At 44.3% G+C, this 18273-nt stretch overlaps 1 protein-coding gene across 10 annotated transcripts in view; it reads right to left on the minus strand.

Moving 5' to 3' along the window:
- The window catches only part of KCNMA1 (potassium calcium-activated channel subfamily M alpha 1), a 748888-nt gene that overhangs the window by 119730 nt on the left and 610885 nt on the right, over positions 1-18273 (minus strand). For 2 of the 10 annotated variants that reach the window (XM_043924803.1, XM_043924798.1), the window contains one exon: positions 15679-15852. The exons of the other annotated variants lie outside the window; for them this stretch is intronic. In XM_043924803.1, coding sequence (XP_043780738.1) covers positions 15679-15852 — 174 coding nt within the window. The remainder of the gene's footprint in view (positions 1-15678; positions 15853-18273) is intronic. 10 annotated transcript variants of the gene reach the window in all.

Genomic DNA, 18273 nt, shown 5'->3' on the forward strand with positions numbered 1-18273 from the left:
ATATAACAAAACCTGAGTTATAAACAACTAAGATTGCATCTATAAAAGGTTATATTTTTAAAATGGCACTATAGGAGTCACAGAACATATAAGTCACTGATAGAGTGAGAAACAGTACCTGTCATTTTTTGCAGAAAAAGATCATACAAACGCGATAGCAAAGCAACACAATAAAAGGAAGAAACAGGAATGTGATAGGTGACTCTGATTATATCAGCAAAGGAAACTGTGAAATAAATTAACACCCAAGCACCCAGGAAAGGCATATTGCGGCTTCACTGAAAGTGATCGGTATGCAACAGAGAAGGCTGGTGATTTTGTAAGAACAGAAATAAAGTGTAGGCTGCGAAATCTGGTGGTGATAACTAATGACCACACTACTTACAACTCTGATTTGATCTCTAACAGAAAAAAATAAAAAAGCACTCTACAGGATAGATGTATCCAATAGGAATCGAATTTTTCACTTGAAACAAAAAAACCCCAAATGGGATCAAAGGGCCCCATAAAATGAAAAATGACAGTTCCTATGTTGCCTTGATTTGATCTCAAGCCAAACGACCATGCTGATAACATTCCATAGCTTTAGAAGAAGGTAGGGCTGTTCTTGGATTATAATGGGAAGTGGATGACTGCCACTGCCCATTCAGCTGATGGGAAGCCTGCTCTAATTTCAAAAAGTTATTGAGATTTAATCTCTAACAACTACAGTGAAAAAGAAGCTGGTGCAGTAACCAAAGGGGCATCCCTTAACACACACACCCAATTTTGTTATTTCCGATGGGAACTGTGGAATCCCTCCTCATCCCATTCTTCCACCTAAGTTGGGTAAGACACATGTGTAAAGAGACTCAAATGTCAGAGTGCCTCCTGTAAGCCTATGGCATCTCCAGTTACCTATCACAGGGGACTTGAGGAGGAGGGTCTCGAGCATGACCAGAGAGCATCTTCTCTCCCATTTCAGCTGGTTCCCACTCATGGGGAGAGACAGGGTTGCCAGGAGCAATTTCAGGCAGATGTGGAGGGTGTGTGGGACTCTGCAATCTAGGGCTGTCGAGACTTGAGTGGGTCATCCAATGTATTAGCACAGCAACAGAAGGTCCCTGCGGCTGACTGGGGTCTGAGTGATTAAAGGTACAAGCCCTGCCTTCAAACCAGTTGGGACACATTCATTAATGGGGGATCAGAGTTCAATGAAAGGAGCTTGTTTGAGTAGAAACATACTGCGGACCTGAAGGGCTTTGTGAGGTTACTCCGGGCAGAGTAAAACAATGGGTTTGCCATGCATTCCCAACTTGCACCTCAACCACCCAGGCTCAAAGACCCAACATATAGAAGGGAACATATGAGCATCCCCAAATCTACCACGGACTCCAAACACTGTGCCTGCCAGAGAAGCAGTGGAAGAAAGAAGAAACAGTGGTCAATTCTGGATCCAGCTCTTCAAGAGTGCTCTAGCAGTCAAAGGAAGCAGCTGCTGAGAAACAAATGTTTTGGTCAAGATGGCACAAGGAAACAAGAAGCAAGACCTCTAAGCTCAAGATCCTCTTGTCAGATGAGATACGTGCCTAATAAACTGTGGAAACATAATCCCAACACAGTGTACATGTTATACAGCAAATCTGTGTTGAATTCCTACTGTGCGCCTTGGCTGCTGTGTGTAATACACTGGGACTCCAAAGACCAAGGAGAGTTGTGTGTGCTCATTGTTTATTTCTGTAAAGCTCAACATGAAAACTGCTCTAAATGAGGCTTACAGGAAACTAGATGTCCATCAACAGATGAACGGATAAAGCAGTTGTGGTATATACAGACAATGGAATATTACTCAGCCATAAAAAGGAACATGTTTGAGTTCATTGTAGTGAGGTGGATGAACCTACAACCTTGTACAGAGAGTGAAGTACATCAGAAAGAGAAAAGCAAATATCGTATACTAATGCATATATATGGAATCAAAAAATGGTACTGATGAGCCTATTTTTAATGAAGGACTGGAGAATAGAGAACAGACTTTGAACACAGCAGGGGAAGGAGAGGGTGGGATGAACTGAGAAAGTAGCATTGATATATATACACGTTTTGAACTATGTGTTTAAATCAGGAGTCAGCAAGTGTTTTTCTGTAAAGGTCAGGTAGTAACTATTTTGGGCTTTGAGAACCTTATGCTCTCTGCTACAACTACTCAACTTTGTGGTTTTAACTTGAAAGCAGCCGGGGACAATATGCAAATGAATGGTGGCGGGGACAATATGCAAATGAATGGCTGTGACTGTGTTACAATAAAACTTTATTTACTAAAACAAAAAGGGCCACAACTGGCTGACCTCTGCTTTAAAGTTTCCATCAGCTGGAAAAGCAGAGGAATCACAGGCACAGGAAAAAGTTATAGAAATGTGTATATAACGAAAACAAGACATTTTTTTGAAGAACAGTTAGATGAAAGATACATGGAGAATGGAACTAGAAAAACAAGTTGAGGTCAAACTGTGAAGGGCTTTGAAGGCTGGAGGTTGTCCTATTGAAAACAAGAACAATCAAAAGTTTATTATTTTCTCCTTTAAATGGGATAACAACATGATGGAATCTGTGCTTTAACATAATAAATGTAGTGGCGGTTTAGTGGCAAGAGAGACTAATTAAGTGGAAGGCAGCGGTAGTATAACAGATGAGAAAAAAAATGAGGGCTTGAAGTTAGCAATGCCACGGAGAATAAGAAGAGAGGGCTTGAAATGTAATCTGGAGATCAAACTAGATGGCTTGGCCATCAGTAGGGTGGAGGAGAGGGCAGGATCACAGAACCCTTAGGATTTAAAAATGTGTATCAATACTCACTCAAGCCATCTCTAGACTGTGCCCCCATCAGGTCTGCTCAAAGAGGCAAAGGCAGGGTTTGGGTATTTGGTACCATTGACCCTGATCCTCGCACTAATCTTACTAACAGGAAAATCAACAAGCAGAAGGGCCCAACTGCTTGTAAAGAAATTTGGAAGAGGTGATGCTATGAAACCTCAACACCACTCAGACCTCAAAGATCAGCTGAGATCAAGATCACCATCAAGAAAAGAAATTTTGATGGAATTTAAAAGGAAAGAAATATCTCTTCCAGCCCTCTGTTCCCCTCGTTTGCTCTCCAACCTTCTTCCAAAAACACACTGAATTCACTATCTCTAAGTCAACTTTAGAGACGGAAAAGTCATGAGGCAACTTCAGTAAGATAAAGAATGATGAGAAACAGTCACAGTTGGTCCGTGAGGTCCTATTACTGTCTCCTTTTTTTCAGAAGAGGAAACTAAAGAATAGAGAGGTCCTAGAGCTGGTGCAAAGCCCCATGAGAGCAAGGGATGATGTCTACTCTGGGACTGCCTAGATAAAATAAGACAATGTTGGTGCCTTGAGAAGTATAAGGACTTACACATGTGTAAGGCATTATTCTTATGATAGCAATCAGCATCTGCCAAACATCCATTTGGTGAACAGATCAAAACATGACTGCATCAGGACTGTTCTCAAAGTCCCGAGAAAATGTACAAATCTCACCCCTTCTCTCTTTATCCCTGCCCTAAGGTTCCCAAGAATTTCAAGCTTTAATTGCCAAGGAGATCACTTAGTTCACTGCACAGTGAGTGGAAATAGCTTGGGAGTCCCCTACTATAATGCAGAGAAAAGACAGGAGATGTTTGTCTATCAGATACCTATCTTTGTGTTTGTGGGAGAAATCTGTGAAGGTGTGGCCCTTCCAGAAACTAGCACCTTGAATATTCCAAATCTACATCCCTAGACCTCCACGCTTCATGACCTGAGTCTCTACCTCCTCCCTGTCTGCATTTATAGCAAGTGTCATTCTGTCATTTTCATTGTGCATCTCTGTTCTCTGCAGGTCATTGTACCTCCTTTTTCAGTAACACCTGTTTAGGGCTTGGACTTTGAAGAATCCCTGTGAGTGAGTTCTCTCAGTTGGATATGTTATAAGCCATATGTGAAAACTGACTCATCTGCACTGAAGAAATGACCAGGTCAACCTTGACAAAATGCAGAGAGCAATTCAAAACCATTCAAAGGTAAGGGAACGCTTGCTACATCCTGAGAGAGCTCTGTGAGCAATGGAGAACGCTCCCTGCCCACTTCTTATCTTGAGCAGAACACACAGAAAAATGATGCAACAGAAACTATCCATGAGACATGAAGCCTTTGGACACCTTAAGGTGGGAGGAATTGTCATTCTGGTGCTGTAGGACTGAATATGCCCAACCCAAGTCAGTGTCAATGATCTTAATAGTCATGAAGTGAAAGTGTGAGTCGCTCAGTCACATCCGACTCTTTTCAACTCTATGGACTGTAGCCCAGCCTGCCAGGTCCCTCTGTCCATGGAATTCTCCAGGCAAGAATACTGGAGAGGGTAGCCATCCCTTCTCCAGGATATCTTTCAAAGCCAGGGATCAAACTCAGGTCACCCGCATTGCAGGCAGATTCTTTATTATCTGAGCCACATGGAAGCCACGAGTGGCCTTAGATGTGGCTCCACATTTCAGCAGGTTGACCAGGTCATCTACAAATAGTCACAGCTCTCTACAAATGGATCCATTTCTCACATGACCCCACCTGATGCATTATTATTTTTGTGTCACCCTGACTCACATGAAAGTGATCAAGTTCATCAAAATTAGTAAAACTGAATGCAAATACCACAAGTCCTTGATTTTCTGGGACAAACACACTACATACATGAGCATACTTTGTATGGTGGTATCCCTGTCTTTCCTCATTTGAAACATTGGTGGTTTTTGTCTACTGTGATTTTTTTTTTTTTTTTTGGTATTTGTTTCTAGATCTTCCTTCCCAGTATTTAACCTTCATAAAGAATATGGATTGTAACTCCTAGCTGATGATTTTTCAAGATCCTTATGTCCTAGTTTTTCTTTTTCTTGCTACATTATTCCTTCTGAATCTTCTTGTATCCTGGTTGTGGGGTATGAGAAGATTGTACACACACACATTACATCTGTATACCTATATTTGTATAGACACACATACTATATTGTAAGCAGCTTAGAAAGTTTTAGGAAACTTCACAGATCCGGGGACATCTGGCAGACTATCTATTCCTTTAACTGACGGCTGAGAATCCTTCATTTATTCATTCTTTCATTCATGAAATATTTACTGAACTGGAATCCTTCAGGCCATCTCCTATTCAGGTATTCTTGCCAAAATACAAAGCCCAGCCAAGAATGCTAGTGTAGTACATTTCTGGCCTTGGAAGGAAGGCAGGCAGTCCCCATGTCTTGTCTTGACTGAGTGGCAATCCAACTGGCTCCAGCCCAGAAAACTGGCAAGGGCCAGAATGGAGATCACACAGGCAAGCAGTTGGCTCCACTCCCAGAAGACAGCCCTTGCTTGGTGGTCTACAGAGCGCCCCTGTAGGTACCATCTCATGTGGCTCCAGCACCGAGGAGCAGTCTTTCTCACTTCACTTCAAAGTCTTTCAGTGTAGCTGATCGTCCCTGACGCAGACCTGCCTCAAAAGCTTCCACTTTGAGTGTGCACAGGGTTTTTTCTTTAGCTTTAGGAGTATTTGGTGGTACTCATCCTATCCTATAGAATGGGGTAAAACCAGGACTTGCCGTTTTATGAGAAGAGGTTGGAAGAGTTTTCCTTTTGCTATTTCCCTTGGAGGTGGGAGGGTAGCTCCTCCTATGGATGACCAGATGAAATGGTCAGCAAAGGAGGGGCACTTTGGAATCTCCAGACCCTTTTCCCCAGCTCATCTGAGCTAGACATCAGAAGAATGCCTCCTCAGAGCAAAAATCTAGGGGTTTGTCTAGAAGCTCTCTGCAGACGAGGCACTATTTATCAAAAAGTCTTTTTGATGCTATCTGAAATTTCAACTGTGTGGATCTGACAATGCTGAACTTGTTTCTGTCCATTCAGATTCTCTTTGAAAAAATGTTTGGCTGGAGAAGCAAAATTTTGGTAAGCAAATGTGAGGATGGATGATTCCTTGATTATTTAGGTAATTCAACATGATGGAGCATCCAGTGGTTAAGACTCTGCACTCCTACTGCAGGGGTGCAGACTCAAGATCGCTGGTCAGGGAACTAAGATCCCATCAGTCATGTAGCATGGCCAAAAAAAGAAAAATGTTGGTTTGGGAATAGACCTCTGAGAACACGGCATTCTCAGCATGCATGCTCTACCACTGCTTGAGAGTTCAGGACTCGTGTGCTTTTCTGCGCTGTTTCAACCACCTTTTGGGGTTGAAGGTGTGCATAAATCCTCCAGTCCTGGATGCTCACATAGAGACACAGTGAACTCAGATCAAATTCATGTGCACTGAGAAATGAAAAAGAAAAGAAAATTGCACCATGGTACTTAGAAATGCCACATGACTTCCTCAGATTTTTTGTGGCCATACTTCACAGGAAATGTGTTTTGTATTTCCACTGGAGTCGGATAAGTGGTTGGAAATGACAGTGGATTTTCAGTGAATGGGATGTGAAAGCACTTGATTATTTTCTTCCCTCCATAGATGGAAGGAGACGTTCTGTCTTCCTGAGAAAGATGGGAGGAGAAAGTCACCTTGCTATACACAGGGATTTTAAAAAAGAATTCCCAGGAGCTCTAACTGAAGCCACTGCAGGCAGCTTGAGCCACGACCCTCAGGGCTGGTCACATGCCCCGCTGGTGGCCCTCCATGGCTTTGTTCCTGCTGCTCAGCCTGGGTCAAGGCCACCCATGCCCCCGATTCAGAGATGCCTGGCTCTATCCCCATCGACACGCTCAAGATGTGGGTCTTGCTGGAAAATGGGAGGCTGGTCGGGGAGGAAAAAGAAATACTGATTCGAAAAAGAAAATTGATGCAGTGGATCCCCAAGACCAAGGGCAGGGGAGGCGACCCAGTAGGTGTCTAGTCCCAGCCCTGCTGTTGCTGTTATTGTCGTCCAGTCACTAAGTGGTGTCTCTTTGCGACCCCATGGACTGCAGCACGCCAGGCTTCCCTGTCCTTCACTATCTCCTGGAGTTTGCTCAAACTCACGTCCATGGAGTCGGTGATCCCATCTAACCATCTCATCCTCTGCTGCCCTTTTCTTCTTTCCCAGCCATGACTTCAGGAAATTCCCCAGAAGACAACTTCGCAGAGCCCCAGTCGGAATCACAATGACTGCTGGGTCAGCTGGGGAGAATTAAGCTCAAGAAATTTAACTAATGGAATTCAGCCACTTCAGTGCCATTAATTCAAGTTTCTTTTAAAAGGATTTAATTTCTTGGAATTGTATCTGGATAATGTGCTTCAGCTGCGAGTCCTAGAGGCTGTTAGATCGAGTCTTCCTTCTTTGAGCTTCTGAGGGGAGCTCGCTCCCTCCTCCTCCTGGCATAGCCTCACCTCGCTGGTCTTCTTCACTCTCACAGGGTGGGTTACTCAGGGCCTCCTCAGGTCCAGTCCTTCCTCCCATGGCTGCCATGGAGGTCTTCCCAAAACAAAGCCTCTACGGCCCATTCCCCTATCAAATACCTAGCATGCTTTTTATGTAGTATATGTGAATACTATGCTTATAAGAGGGCCCTATTCAAGCTGTGATTTTTCCAGTAGTCATGGACAGATGTGAGAGTTGGACCATAAAGAAGGCTAAGCACTGAAGAATTGATGCTTTTGAACTGTGGTGCTGGAGAAGACTCTTCAGAGTCCCTTGGACAGCAAGGAGATCCAACCAGTCCATCCTAGAGAAAATCAACACTGAATATTCATTGGAAGGACTGATGCTGAAGCTTCAATACTTTGGCCATCTGATGCAAGGAGCTGACTCACTGGGAAAGACCCTGATGCTGGAAAAGATTGAAGGCAGGAGGAGAAGGCAGTGACAGAGGATGAGATGGCTGGATGGCAGCATCGACTCAATGGACATCAGTCTGAGCTAACTCTGGGAGACAGTGAAGAACAGGGAAGCCCGGCGTGCTGCAGTCCATCAAGTCACAAAGAGTCAGACACGACTGAGCAACTGAACAACTCACCCTTCAAGGCTCTGCTGCTGTTACTCCCAGACACAGGCCTTAAGCTCCAGCCAAACTGGGCGGCCAGCTGTGAGGAGGCACCAGCCCCCATCCTCTGCTGCCACAGCCTCTCCCATGCCATGAGGCAGGACACTCTCTGCCTCCCATCCCCCGAAGCACATCTGAACTGCTCCAGCCTGTAGAACCTTTCCTCAGCTGACCAACAAGAGGTGACCTCCAGGCCCCTACACCGCCCACGCTCTCTCACAACAATCGCCCCCACTGTCTTCAGCTCTCAGGACTGGAATCCTCATCTTTCTTCCCCTTCCTTGGAGACAGACCGACCTATCCATCTTCTTCAGTAAGTCAATCTGTTCCACAGGCTGCAGAACTAACCATCCAGCCTGACCTCAAATCTAGCCCCACCGCTGACTCACTCTGTGATTCCTGGCAAGTCTCTTAACCTCTCTGTGCCTCAGTTGCCCCATCTGTCAATGCACAGATGTGTCAGTTTGCGGTTGCTTCAACTGAAAATAAAGATTACTACCTCATGGTAAGGATTAAATAATATTTGTATAGGTCACAGAACAGCACCTGCAATGCAGAAAATGCTACATGGGTGTTCAATTTAACAACAACAAATGCACATGTATACACGTACCCCCTTGCAGTGTTAGCAGAGTCCCTTGCATAGAGTAAGGGCTTCCCTGGTAGCTCAGTGGTAAAGAACCTGCCTGCCAATGCAGGTGACATAAGAAATGTGGATTCGATCCCTGGGTCGGGAAGATTCCCTGGAGGTGGGCATGACAACCCACTCCAGTATTCTTGTCTGGAGAATCCCATGGACAAAGGAGCCTGGTGGGCTACAGGCCACGGGTCACAAACAGTCAGACATGACTGAAATATATAGTAAGAGCAGATATTATACTAAGTCTAGTCTTAACGTGAATCCAAGTTAAGCAACTGGCCATTTCCCAGCACTGCTACATAAACAAGCCTTGGGTCCTAAATGATGGAAGATATATACACTAAGAGAAGAGGTGTCAACCATGCTTCAAAAGGGGAAAGCGATTTTCCAGCAAATCTTAGTAGCCCTCACTCTTCTTCCCTCCTCACCAATGAGTATGACCTGTTTGTACTCTCTACACATCCACTCTATCCTGAAAACAGGCCCCATTATGCCATTCTGTGTTTCATCGCTTATAGGCTTAAATGCGAATCAAAGAGATCCCAAACGCTGAGAACTTTCCTATAAGCATGCTGGCAAATGTCCTAAATCTGTTGGGCCAGATGACAAACGTCCATCTCAGATCAGGGAAGCATCCAACTGACATGATGGGCACCATATGAGAAGAGAAGGTCCCAAAGCCTGATTGAGACCAGAGCGCTCAGATCAACTGCTCATTTCCGTCTGGATGGGATTTGCAGGGAGGATGCAGTGCGGCCTGGGCCGCCGCCCTGCAAGCCTCTCTCCAGTGGCTTTACACCATCCTCCGTCTGATGCTAATTCAAGACACTGCCTCATCGCATCACAACAAATTAGCCACAGACACGCGATAGCAATCAACTCAGGGGGCTGTCCTGAATGCGGGCTGGGGGAGTCCCTGCCTCCACGAGCCGCACGCTCCCACAGATGTTTCTAAAAGCCTCTTCCCAGAGGCCCATTTAGAGAGAAATTAAATGCAACTTTGACTTAATTAACGTTTTAAATGATAATGAATACAATGTAGATTCATAGGAGGCATTTACATTGTGTTGTAAAATTGATAAAAATTTAATAACTCTTTGTTAATAAGTTATGTCTCCCCAGACCCATAAAAGCCTAAGGCACTGCAAACTCCAGCCTGGGTCTAATCCAGGCTCCTGGTGCAGGTGGAGGAGGGAGGCAGAGATGGACTTGACATTTGCTCCAAGCCTGCTCTAATTCAAACCTCTGCTTGTTCATCAGGACTTTATTTCATACAGTAAAGGTCAGGATTTGGGCTCAAGGCACAGCCTTGACAAGAAAGCTCAAGTGAAAGGCGGGCTGGCCCTGGCATCTGTCGCCTGCGATAGGGGAGGAGGGGGGAGATGGCGAGCCAACTGGCCACATCTGCCCTCCACCATGGAGGTAAGAGGCAGAGTCCACTGCCTGGTGGTAGGAGCTGTCAGGGTGAGTATGGAGACAACCGGCCACTGTCCTGAAATAAAAATGCAAACATAATTTCCATGTCACCTTGCATAAGCACTTCTGCTAGCTTACTTGTGGCATACCAACGCCTTTTCCGGTTTGTCCTTGAAGAGCCCAGTCCCTTATTAAGGCATCACATGCCTGGGAAGCGAGGTGTCCCAGAGATGGGGATGCACACAAAGCTCCCTCTCCTCTCCTCAATCTGACCGTTTTACTTCTTGTCTCTCAGCTCTGTTTCAAAGGATTTCTTTTAAAAAGTTGGCTGCTGTGTGCCTACTGTTCCTTTCTCTTTCATCTACATGTGGTGCCTCTTCACAGCATATTTATCTTGAAGAATTTGATGGTGCTATTTTTGAGAGAGAGAAAGAGGAGAGCACATCACGGTCCCCAAATGCAAGTCAGTTGCTTCACCTGACACTAGACCTGTGTCATAATAGAAAAAGCAGTTATTTATTACGAATAAAAACATGATTTGTATGGAGATGTCCTTAGAGATGGACAATTAAAAGGGTTCATTTCAAAGAAAACTTTGCCCAAACATGATGGTTGTCTTACAAAGTGCAAACTGTCTTACAGTGAGCTGACTACTGTAGGAAAGAATATACTGTGTCACCCTGCTGCTGAATGTGGCTACCAGAAAATCAAGGGACAGACGCGGGCTTCTGCAGTTTTGCCTTCTACCAACAAAAGTGCCCTAAGATTCCCACTGAGGTCCATTACTCATGGAATGATTAAATGGTTTCCCAGGTTCAGCTGCCTTCCTGTTTTCCCCTTCCTGTGATGAAGTGCAAATGGCCAAATCAGGGCACATGGGCCAAGCCTAAAGAGGTAGGGCAGAAGCCAAAGGTTGTTGTAGTATTTGTAGCTGTAAATAGACATTGGGGAGGGAGAGAGGGATAAGGGAGAAAGAGAGATTCCACCAGCAAGCGTGAATAAATGGGAGATACTGCAGACCCAGAATGAATGGGTTTTTAAAAATACAGGGCAAACCATGACTTAGACTGATTTGGGCTGAGTGTGCTTTGCCTGTCCTTTTTCATTCTATCGCTGATGGTGGTCGTGGGAAGAAAGAGCCTCTGGTTTCAAGGTCCAGAGTAAAATAAACAAAATTTAGGGTTGGGGAGCTTGAGGAAGTCACCCAAACCTGTACCTACAGAAAAGGATTGAGATAATTATGTGCTGTTGATTTTTTAAAGGCAGCTTATTAAATTAAATCTCCCTGCAATAGGCATTGGGGACCGTCAGCATAGAGTGTGTCCTATTACAGACACTGTTCTAGAGCTATCTGCACCCCTGCCCTAGTATCTGATTTTATATACTTCAAAATGTCATTAGTGCAGTCGAGTGACTTTAGTTCTATTGACAACATTAATTCTCTGCCTGTACAAACCAAAGGCTACTAGGGATAAGCTGATTTTTGTTTATTATCTCATAAGACTCAAGATTACACTAAACTGATTTTGGTATTGCTCCCATCAACCTAATCGTATTGGACTTCTCCTCTTGACCAAACCATTAGAGTTGAATGCCTCCTTTTATTATATTTACACCCAAAAGAAAAGTTGTGCACCATTTAAAATTAGCTATAGCAATGCACAAGTGGGTGTATGTCATTGTGCAGGCTTAAACTATTAGTAAATTGAAAGGCTAGTGTGAGTGACCATACATGTCCTTTAGCTGAATCTATTTCTGAGTGCAAGTCTAAAGATCTACATCTCTTCAAGCACATGATTAATTTGTTCATGCCAGGGTTACCGATGGTTTGCGGCCAGCACCATGTCAGGCAGACCTCAGCAGGTCTGAATCAATAGGGTCTTATGTTGTCACTGTATCATAATTTGGATTGTCCCCTTTCTATTAGACTTAACAATCAGATATCAGGCAAGGCTGAAATAACAAGAATAAATTCTAAACAGAGAAAAGACACTATTTTACAAAATTATATGGAAGAGAAGTGGAACCGATTAGAACTTCAATCTATATTTATGTGTGTGTGGATACTGTCAGACATTATATATATTTTTGTTTGAGAGTACTAGAACATAGCTACTTGTGAAAAGTCTGGGGCCCATACCATCTGAGCATCTTTTAAGATAGCTGGTACTTTTGTTTAGGATCAGGCAAAGTAGAAACAGAATCAGAATGATCCAAAAATGATGCACACCAATTCTAACCCACCATATAGAATAGTCTTGTGATGCGTCCTTGCTGGTCACTCCTTGTCTAACTTTTCTGACTTTGCCTGTTAGGTCTTTTGTAAAGAACTCCTCCTTTCCTGCAAATCTTTTTTGTCAGCACAGTGTTCACAGACATCTCACGAGTTCAATAGAAGGAGACATCTGTGAGAAAAGTATGTGACTTAACAACACAGGGAACGTGTAAGGGGCCACACCTCCAAGGAGAGGTCCGCGGAACAGGCAGGCCCTGCTGTTAGGAGGCAGATTTCTAAAACTGTGTGAACACTTTTAATATATCGCTGTTCCTCTGGGAACTGGCTACTCCTTTTCCCACTTCAGAAAACACATAATGGGACTTTGCGTTTCAATTTAATGTCCCTTGAAAACAGAAATGTTTCCCCTTATAAGAAAAAAAAAAGTAAAGAGGTAGAGGAAAGGCAAAAGAGAGCGAATCAGCGAGTCTCCAAAATACACTGGCTCAACTAGGGAACTGCGACCAAAGCAAGCTCCATAATAGTATAATGACCTTTAATGACTGTCTTGGGAAACAATACAGCCCCAGCATAAAAGACAAAGGGCAAAACCCATCATGGTTCTGCTGACACTAATTCAAGATGATTTTCAGAACAACTAAAGAATGTAAGAGAAGTAATCTGATCCACCCATCTGACCTCACTTTGATGCAAGGGCCCTTCTGCTGCCATTTCTAATTGTCAAACCCTCTACGTCTCACATCTGTTCATATTTAATGAAAAGCCCACTCTCACCACTGCTTTTTGAGGCAAGCAGCCCTGTCCAATGGGCACCACCCAACCCCACCACCAGCCAGGGGAGGCCGGGGATTGCTATTGGAGCTCTGCCAGCGGAATTCTGCATAGACATAGACATCCTTTAATTGGAGAAGAAGGGCTTACGTGGGCCCACGGAGGGGCTCAAATTGGAATGGATTTTTCTAACTTATTATTAATGGTCAAAGGTGAGTGGACTCACACGGGGATGGATGAAATCTGCTTTTGTTTGATGGAGTGACGACGGCGGGGAGGCTGATGAAACAGAGGAGGCGAACCACCCCCCTGAGCTGTCAGTACCAGTTACGCCTTCGACATAAGCCCAGAGCTCCACATTCGCAATGGTGGGGCTGATGCTGGATGGGTAGAAAGACAACAATCTCATGCCCGGGACGTTTCTGAGTAGATGGGACAATCCCACCCTTAATTCTTCTTCTCCTGGCCTCCATCAACACTTGGATTAAATTGCAGAGCTGAGAAATCCCTCCAATTATGGTTTTGCCTGCATAAGATGGAAATTGCACATACTAGGCATCATGGGCCTCAAGCAGGGGACATAGATTTGCTGTGACTGGTAGAGGCGGCCAGTGCCAAGACATGACCACAGGCCTGAGTTTAGAGCCTGAGTGGCTCCTTCCTTTTCTCCACTAGATCTCTGGCCAAGGTTTTAGAGCCTGGTGGTTACTTCAAAATAGAAGTTGTGCCTTAGGCAGGTAGCCAAGGGGGCTGGTGCTTACATTTGCTGCCATCAATCAAAGAGATGCGGTCAAACTGGAGTTCACTAGAGCTCACCCCTTCACCACCCCTCCTCCCCAGCTCCTGTCTTTGAACCTGCTGTCCTGCCACACATCACAGACAAACAAGTTCTTTGCATGGTTGTGACTGAGTTCACCTTGGTGGTGTCATATGAACTGGAGAGATCTGTGATGAGGAGAATGGAGTAAGGGCACATACTGTAGCATCTAAAAGATTTCAAAGGAAATTTCCCTTTGAGGATGTTAGGCCACTGTGATTGGGACAGTCCAAAATCCCTCTCAAACTACATCTATTCATTGTCACTGATAAAACAATTAATCCTGTCCCTTGGCACTGTTCTGAAGGAGCAGTGAATCACAAACCAGAGACAATGATGATTCTCTGGTCCAAAGGCCCCTAAGACTGCTCTCAGCACAAATAATGTCTCAGACCTCAACTGTGAGTTCAGATACCAGCACCGGGCTTGCCACACTCTGATGCCACACTCCTCATTAGTGAAATGAGGGCTCCCTCGGCCCAGGACACCCCATGGTTCCCACCTTCAACACTAGCATGTGAGCCAGCTAACTTCTCATGGGGATAAATTCTCAAGAGTGAACTGCTCTTTTCCCACCCTGGTGCCAGTATGAAGTAACTGCTGTTGGTGAAAATTTAGTTGAACCAGCTCTGGGCACTTAGAAGAAAAGATAATGGATAATACGGTTACCAACAAATACGGCGGATGCTTTCAAGAGGAAGTAATGAACACAGAAGGAAGGATCGTTCATGCTACCAAACAAGGCGACAGCCACCCTTGAAGGTATCCAAGTCCTCACGCAAACCATAACTTCCTCTGCCCTTAGATGAGGACCCTCGGCGAATAAGCTGGAACTTTCAGTAATATCACCTATGAACTGGGTCAGTGAAGCACCAGCAAGGTCCGTGCTGAAGGTGAGCAATGGGGGTGTGGTGAGGCTCAGACATGCCAACTGCCACTACAAGACCACAAGACTCTGTAACACCTCTGAGCTTGTGGGGGGCAAAGACTGACCCAAGGATTGCACAATGGACACAAGAAACCAGGGAGATTCTTGGCTTATGCTTTTTGCTGTTATTCAGAATCACGATTGCTACAAGACAGCTTAGTTAAACAGGGGGCTATATTTTTGGAAAAAAGGAAGTTAATAATGGACTGATCCTCTGAATGAATCATCATTGGGAGGAAAAACTCTAGAATCTACCAGCCTGTAAGGGTTGGCAGATTCAGAATATTCTTTTTCAGAGCATTAGGAGGCAAACCAGTACTAGAGGAATGAGATACAAATTAGGGAGACATTGTAAAGAAGAAAAAAAAAAAAAACCCATCTGCATGGAAACCCTGTTGTATTTTGGAAAGTATCTAAGCTCACTAAAAGCAGTTTTATGCCAGAGTTAGCTTGTTCTCTCTACATCGTTTTCCTCCCTCCTTTCAACCCAATCCAATGTCTAACTCCTTTCCCCAAAGAGTAAGGTATCCATTTCCATGCATCTCTGTATCAACTCAGCATTCGATGTGCTGTCACATTAATTTCTTTAAAGGAGAGAGGAGTAATGTCACTGGATTATAATATCACAGCCTGCACACTCTCACAAGAAACGTAAGTTCACAGAACAGGGAGGGAGGCCTCCCCAGCACACACACAGTGACACGGGCAGCGAGGGCGACACGTCACCACATCCAGCGGGAGAAACACACACAGCGCCACAGGCACGACACGAGACGGGGATGAGGCCACGGACAGCACAGACACAGAACTCTGCGTGTTGGGGTTAAACTTACAGGCACGGAAAGTGGTGGAGCAATCACTAACAGAGACAGAAGAAAGTGGGAAGGCTCTCTCAAGGGTGTCCACGTTACCACGCACACGGCCTGACATGCACGAGCAGTCACGCTCAGAACGTCCGCAATCAAAACAACATGCTCGTCTCATTCTCTTGTAGATGGACATCTTGGCTATAACCACAGGGGTCGGATGGGAGGAGAGGAAGAGCGGTAGTTAATGGCAAAGTCACACACAGCGAGGCAGCTGGAAGGGAGCTGGAGGGATTGAACACAGGTCTTAGTTCACATTAACAGTCTTGACCCAGAAAAAATAAAATGCAGAGAGACTGTTGGTAACAGTTTGGTTGTACATCGAAAAGAGCAGAGGAAGTATCAGTGGCCTGTAGAGTCCTCCAAGGTTGCTGCGTATTAGTTTTCTCCCCTATGTAAAGCAAGTGACCACATGAAGGGCATGGCTGATGACAATAGGGTTGTTGGATAAGAAGCAGCACATGTTAGAGACGGCAAAAATGCAACCAACATTTTTTTTCCCCTGGCACGATTAATACAAGAGGACAAAATATACACACAGCCAATCAATTAGTTCCTTATTGGGTGCAATGAATTTTTTTTTTTTTTGCAAGATGCAAGAATATCTAGTATGTAGGTTTTCTAATTTCCATCCATTTCTGGGCATTAGGCAGAGGCCGGGACAAGCTTTCATCAAATTAGATGTGAAACGATTACATGTTAATATCGAATCTGAGGATGCCTCTGTTGAACTTCCCCAGAGTGAGTTTACGTGATGCCTACAGGAATTTAAATTTACTCTTGACAGAACAAATATCCAAATCTGTCCATGTAAGAAACGCAGCTACTCAAGGCAAACGCTGCATATCTGACATTAAAAGCATTTCACAAACAAGAAATCACCAGAAGCATATGAGATGTCGGTCTGCTGGAACGCGCTAAGCCACTCATGGGTGTATTTTCTGCTTACAGCTCAGAGAATTTGAAAATCCCATCTGCTTTTCTCTCCCCACCCACCAAAAATTCAGAAAGCTGTAGGGTTATTGGTTAACAATAATTTTTTCCCATACAGAAAATACTGGCCAGCATAGATGAGAAATTATAAAACATGAGATGAGAGAATAGATCCCACGTAAAACATCTTAACTGAGATCTGCATGAGGCCTTGATAGCTTGTCTTAAGCTACTATGACAGGTTCTGCACTGCCTGGGAATCCAACTTGAGCACTAACCTACAAAACTTGTTGGACCCCAGTTATAGTTCTCAAGGCCTTTCACCTCCACCCTTCCAGCCAATTTAGATTTCAGTACAATGAGAAGCTTTTGTACCTCATTTTGATGCTACAGCAGGCAAACATCATGACTCATCCTTAGCACATGCCTGCCTGCTCCTCTCGCAAGATGGGAGAATTCATGTTTATTCCAAGCATCACAGCCAAATAGTCAGCTGGACTGGAGAGGTGTTATTCCCTGGGCCCATACCTTTCATTTTGAAAGTCATTTTTCCCCCATTTTTTTTTCTTGTGGAGAAATGGTTGCAGCCTTACTTTAAAATATGGCTAGTGGTTTTGCCCTCTTTGAATGTTACCGTCACTAGGAAGAGAGGTTTAAATCTCTCCAATGGGTCAAGTCCTGTTCTAAGACCTTTATGACTTGCCATCCAGTCTATTTGTCAAGCAGGGGGAACGTTATGATTGTGAGGAACAGGCACTGGGGGAGATGAATGAGAGATCTCTTCAGCAGCAACTCCATTCCCGTGATCTTGGCTCACACTTCTAGCGACAGGTTCTGTTAGCATCCTAGCTAGTCTGTTGTTCAGGTCATCACCATGCAGCCCCAGCCCCGTTCTATGCGTCATTCCTGAGCTTAGCTTTTACAAAGGAAAACGGAAAAGAAAAAAAGAAAAAATTCCACTATAGCATTTGAATCAGAAGAATTTAGAAGGCACGGTATGATTGCCCAGACACCCCAAACAGCAGTTGTTGAAGTCAAGAAACGGAAAACAGTCTTCGGTGGAAGACATGAAAATCAAGTTATTTTAAATGCATCCAGATCTGCTGCCCAACTCACAGACCACTTGCTTGTTTTTTCCTTCTCAGTTCTTTTACTGGAAATACTGACTTGTTATTTACACAGAGGAGGGAAACAAAGATGATTTTTTGTTTCACTGTAGATAAATTGTTTTGAAAAAAAATTTTAATCAAATGCTGTAGCAGAAGAGAAGCCCATCAAACTCTGAAATGCTATGCTTCTCATTAGCAACAGTGCCTGGTTTTCGTTTTCATACTGCCATTTTGGGTTCATACACAGTAATAGACTCTGACACATTTATAGGCAAAAGAAGTTCTTATATGTATACCGTCTTTAAGGACAAGGGGAGGGAGGAGGGGGTGGAATAACTTTTGAAATGATTTTGTCAGGGGTAAACCCATCATAATGGGTGATTGAAACCTCCTACTTGATAAGGGTTCAGGAGGAAACACAAACTTCAAATCAGCGCCTCTCGGGGACTGTTTGCAATTGTTACTGTTGGCTCTTCTGGAGACCATGCATTGTTCTAAATTTCATAGTGTTAGCATGCAG

Source organism: Cervus elaphus, chromosome 15 (genome assembly GCF_910594005.1).
Source record: "Cervus elaphus chromosome 15, mCerEla1.1, whole genome shotgun sequence".
NCBI lineage: Eukaryota > Metazoa > Chordata > Mammalia > Artiodactyla > Cervidae > Cervus > Cervus elaphus.